Below are 4,941 nucleotides of genomic sequence, written 5' to 3' on the forward strand. Positions count from 1 at the left end.
AAAGCATAACAAGCAAGCGAAGCGGATCGTTCCAATTTCCTACTTCCTGTTTGCCTTATTATTAACAGTCAATACTCTTACTTATTGATGCTTACTTCCAATGTAGACTCTTTACTTATTACTGCTTACTTTTAATGTAGATGGTCCTTGAGAAAATCACGCTGGTAGCGTACGAGCGATAGTACTGCCTGTCATCGTGACGGGGGGAAACCGCAACAAAATGAAATGACGACGCAATGGAAAATTGCTCCGCATATCGGCAGCTCCGACAATCAAACGAGCACTTATGCCTCGTGGTGAAGGACTTTGTAATTTCATATTTAGTTGGAACTTCGCATCGCTCGGGGTATCATTTAATCTTATAGTGTATCTATAATCTTATAGTGTGTCTATATTTAGTTGCATGCGACTAGAAATTATCCTCCCTTTCTGTTATGCAGAACTAGTGATTAAGCGATAATGAAAATTGGCAGTCTCGGATGTTCTCATGCTGCTAGTACATTGAAGCGAAGTCAGTGATATCATCGGCTGACGCGTTCGTCAGATGCTTTTTGTCCTCTTCCTTCGTGACTTACCGCTTCGAGATTCACCTGCGAGTCGAGCAAGTCGCTGGTAAAGAAAGACCGGCGTCGGTTAGATTTTCTTGCTTGGACCATCGGCGTGTATTATTTTTTTTTTTTTTTGAGAATTCAGCAGGCCGAGTTTCGTCGTTCCAAGAGTGTGTTTAGTGTGTCGAGCGAAAAAAACTGAAAATATTTGAATATTTTCTCACAGAGGGACTGCATTCTGCAAACACCTACCGATGTTTGTCGGTTTAATAAGTGTCGTTGCACAGGTAGAATCGTAATAGCTGGCCGACGGTACACATCGAGCCTACAGTTGTCGGTAAACACATGATACACACCGAATATAGTCCTTGATTTATCGCCTGGCAATTTTTATCAATAGCACAAGGAAACACAAGCAGACAGCGTCTTACACAGACGCCAACTTACGTACATAGTTATGTGAAAACAAGAATTACTTACTGGATGTTGGCGATTAAAACAATTATAAAGCGGCTCGGGGTTTGTGAAGTCTCAGTTCGCGAAGGTATAATATATGCGTAGATCAGATTTATTGTTCAAACGTGAAGTAACGGTCGAGCAAATCGGATGGAATAGTAGAGAATTACAAATATATCGAGATAAGAAGGGACAAGTGAGAAGGAGTGCGAGTATAGGAAAAAAATGCGGTTGCTGTCGGTGATGGTACCCTGGCTGCTCTGCCTGTCAACCTGTGACAGCTATCGTTTCCTCGGTGTATTCCCTTTTCACGGCAAGAGCCACTTTGTTATGTTCGAGGCCCTGCTGAAGGGCCTGGCCAGGAAGGGTCACCAGGTGGACGTAATCAGTACGTTCCCCCTGAAGAAGCCCTATCCGAACTACAACGACATCGTAAAGCTGCAGGCGCCCATGCAGTTGATGAACAATCTAACGTACGAAATGATGAATAAACTGATCACATCTGACGTAGTAAATGCAGTCGCGACGATGGGCGGCAATAATCTCTGCGAGTATTTAGGCAAGCCAGAGATACTCGAGCTGGTGCGAAACCCTCCGAAGGATCCTCCTTACGACGCGGTGCTCTTGGAGGTATGTCCGGCGGAATTGATAATGTCAAGTCAAGGTTGAAGTCGCGATTCAAGCCGAATTCGACGCGTTTTATTCCGAAACGAGATGAAGAAGTCGACCGCCTTGAATTTATGTTTCGCAGTCTCGGCATTTACGTTTGCCTCGATATCACGATGCTAAACGCGATGAATAACATGACTTCATGATAAAGTACATATTGAAGAACCTGTATGGAGAAAGTTTGGCCGTCGTAACAAAACTATCGTTGCTACTGCATATTTATTACGAGAGCGATAAAATTTATTTGACAGAGCGGAAACTGTTTTGTTACCGGGGTAGGAAATATAACTTATACAAATTGGATTTTTATCGCGAATGGTGATTTGTTAATTTATTATAGTAATTATTCATAGTTAAAGTCCGATTATTCGATTGAACTATAAATGAAATCCTCACGTCGACATAAATTCGAACGATTGAAAGTTTCAGGTTACAACACTATATCTCCACGTAGCATATCACATTCAGCCAGTCATATTTTTGACGTGAGAGATATTATTAATCTTCGTGACGTAATTTAATACGTAAACAAATTATCTCTAATAATTTCTAATTATGAGCTCCGCTATGCAGCTGCAATCATATTTTTTCTGTTCGTTCTTCACGAGCAAATGTCGATTGATACGTTTCAACTCGTCTAACGCAACAGATCAATCGTTTGCCTCTACAATCAAGTTAGACATAAAAGGTCTTCCGATCAAGAGCCGCAAGATTTTTCTCCGATGCAAAGACAAAAATACTGATTAACTTAGCGATATTTACTTACTTTCGAGATGTAGCATGTAACTTTGTGTATTGATATTTTTCACATCAAACCTATGAACCATTTTTTAATATCAAAAAAATATTTTTCTAACTACTAATTAGTTTATTTTCATATCAAAGTCCCAGTTTATATTATATTTTTAATTATTTTTATCTTAAGAAATAAAAACGGATGAATTTTTTAATGTATTCAACATTAACTCGTACGTTTCCGAGTGGAGGTAATTTCACTACCACTTCGAATGAATTATCATTCGTTTCGAACAGACACTTCGAATTTAGACACTATATGAGATAATCGTGCCCCATTAGGTGTTCGGGGCTCATTGCTTTGCAATCATTGGCCACTTGTGGAATGTACCTATCATCGGGGTCAGCACGACCTCGCTGTACCCGTGGCTGCACTGGTTTGTCGCGCAGCCCGAGAATATCGCTTTCGTACCGAACAACTGCATCGGCTACGTCGGTTACATGAACTTCTGGCAGCGTGTACACAACGTGCTGCACACCTCTTACGCCAAGTGGTCCTTCTTCTCGAAAACGAGCGTGCAGGACGACATAATAAAGAAGTACTTCGGTCCGGGTATGCCGAGCGTTAGGGAACTGGAGAAGAAAGTGTCGATCATCCTCATGAACTCTCATATCTCTTTGAACGGTGTCAAGCCGACGACACCTGCTGTGGTGGACGTCGGAGGCCTACACATTTACGACGAGGGCTCGACGCTACGACCTGTAATTCCTCGTCGTTCGTTCTGCTATTTGCAACCGCAAGCGTTTTCACTTTTCCTTTACAATTGCGTCTTTTTGTTTCAATCAAGTTTTAAAACTCCTGTTTCCTCGTCTCAGCCATCTTGATAACATGTAAAAGTCAGAGATATCAAAGATAGCATCAGTAATCTGTATATTTACCCAAGCGTTCGTAATTATCGTTTCGCGAACTTCCTCTATCCTTTGTAGGAATTGGAGAAATGGATGAACGACAGCAAACACGGTTTCATTTACTTTACATTCGGCTCGATGGTAATGATCGAAACATTCCCAGACCAGTTCCTGAAAGTACTTTATACGAGCTTGGGCAAAATAGCACCAGTGCGGGTCTTAATGAAGGTACCGAGGCCGGAGAAACTGCCATCGAATTTACCCACGAACATTCAAACGTTTCGCTGGTTATCGCAGCTCAAAGTATTGAGTGAGTTCCCGTTTTCATTTATAGACTCACTTATAGAGTAATTATTTTATATTTTACTTTTAGAAGTACGAATTAAAGAAGTACGAATAGAGTAGCGTAATCGTACCAATATTTATATAATATTTCGAGGGTCATCTCTACGTTATGGATACTTATCAAGTTTGACATAAAACATTTAACTGTAATTAAACTTAAATTCCTTAAGTATAATTAAATATACGTTTGTATACGTTTATACACATTAACATACGTTATAAATAAACATAAGTTTTTTTTAATATACTTTAAAGACATATTTGAAATATTTTAAACATGTTTCAAATGTTTCGTGCAATTATAAATATAATCCTGCAGAGCACCCGAACATCAAAGTCTTCATCACTCACGGCGGCCTCATGGGGACACAGGAAGCGATAGCATGCGGCGTGCCCATGATCGGAATACCTTTGTTCGCCGATCAGTTCGCGAACATCGATTCGTACGTTGCACACAACATCGCCGTGAGGGTGAACATCAAAGGGATAACGGAGGAAATCTTGGATAAGGCCTTGAACGCAGTTTTATGGGATCCCTTGTACAGGTTTGCCAAACCTTCTTCTTTCCCTTGAATGCCGACCTTAATACGAAATCCGTCGAATTCCTTGGGAGAAAACGTCATATTTTGAAGTAGTGTCGTACACGCTTGTCATCGCAATGGCGATTTTATAAGAATTAAACCTTGAACTGTTGTCAGTAAATAATTTAATCATCTTTTTGTTAAATCAATAAATATAGTCCGCTGCGATTGATTATCTCCGTGAAGTGACGCTTACGCGAGTGGAATCATGACCACACCGTTAGAACTTTACGGTGTGATAGTTGCAATAATGCCGATCTATTCTTTCCAGGGAAAGCGCGCGGAACTTGTCCCGTCGATTCCTCGACAGGCCGATGAACGGTCTCGACACCGCTATTTTTTGGATCGAGTACGTCCTCAAGTACGGCAGCGACGTGTTGCGATCGCCCGCGTTAATCTTGCCCTGGTGGCAATTATATCTCCTCGACGTGATCGGTCTTTTTGTGATATGCGCGATAGTCGTAATCATCGTCGTTAAGTTCGTCGTGTGTTTCGTCTTGGAAATGATCAACGGAGGACTTGTCAGTTCATCACAATCCAAGAAGATCGACTGACCGAGTCAGCTGGCAACGCACTTTTTAGAACAATTGATCCAAGGTTCGTTGAATCGATTAATTTACGAACGCTACGACGAAAGCAGAAATGAATTAAACGGCGAAAATTATAAGACTAATGTCGATTGCAATTGACATCCTTGG

General features: G+C 41.1%; 1 protein-coding gene across 2 annotated transcripts; it reads left to right on the top strand.

Moving 5' to 3' along the window:
- Positions 1-345: 345 nt before the first annotated feature.
- LOC106750092 (UDP-glucuronosyltransferase 1-10-like) lies at positions 346-4,842 on the top strand. 2 transcript variants are annotated; one of them, XM_014630176.1, is made up of 6 exons: positions 346-885; positions 949-1,634; positions 2,751-3,170; positions 3,396-3,627; positions 3,982-4,207; positions 4,515-4,842. In XM_014630176.1, the coding sequence occupies exons 2-6, from the start codon at positions 1,230-1,232 to the stop codon at positions 4,795-4,797; spliced, it is 1,566 nt and encodes a 521-aa protein (XP_014485662.1). In that variant the 5' UTR covers positions 346-885; positions 949-1,229; the 3' UTR covers positions 4,798-4,842. The 2 variants fall into 2 exon arrangements, with proteins under 2 accessions (XP_014485662.1, XP_014485663.1); XM_014630177.1 differs by having other exon boundaries at positions 351-366.
- The last annotated feature ends 99 nt before the right edge of the window (positions 4,843-4,941 follow it).

The sequence above is a fragment of the Dinoponera quadriceps genome, unplaced genomic scaffold (assembly GCF_001313825.1).
Source record: "Dinoponera quadriceps isolate SergipeBrazil2010 unplaced genomic scaffold, ASM131382v1 scaffold4444, whole genome shotgun sequence".
NCBI lineage: Eukaryota > Metazoa > Arthropoda > Insecta > Hymenoptera > Formicidae > Dinoponera > Dinoponera quadriceps.

Bases quoted from the DNA above. Each gene is read 5' to 3' on its own strand.
- LOC106750092 (XM_014630176.1), top strand. From the start codon at position 1,230: ATGCGGTTGCTGTCGGTGATGGTACCCTGGCTGCTCTGCCTGTCAACC. The intron at 1,635-2,750 runs GTATGTCCGGCG...GTGCCCCATTAG, and splicing joins ACGACGCGGTGCTCTTGGAG to GTGTTCGGGGCTCATTGCTT. The intron at 4,208-4,514 runs GTTTGCCAAACC...TATTCTTTCCAG, and splicing joins TTATGGGATCCCTTGTACAG to GGAAAGCGCGCGGAACTTGT.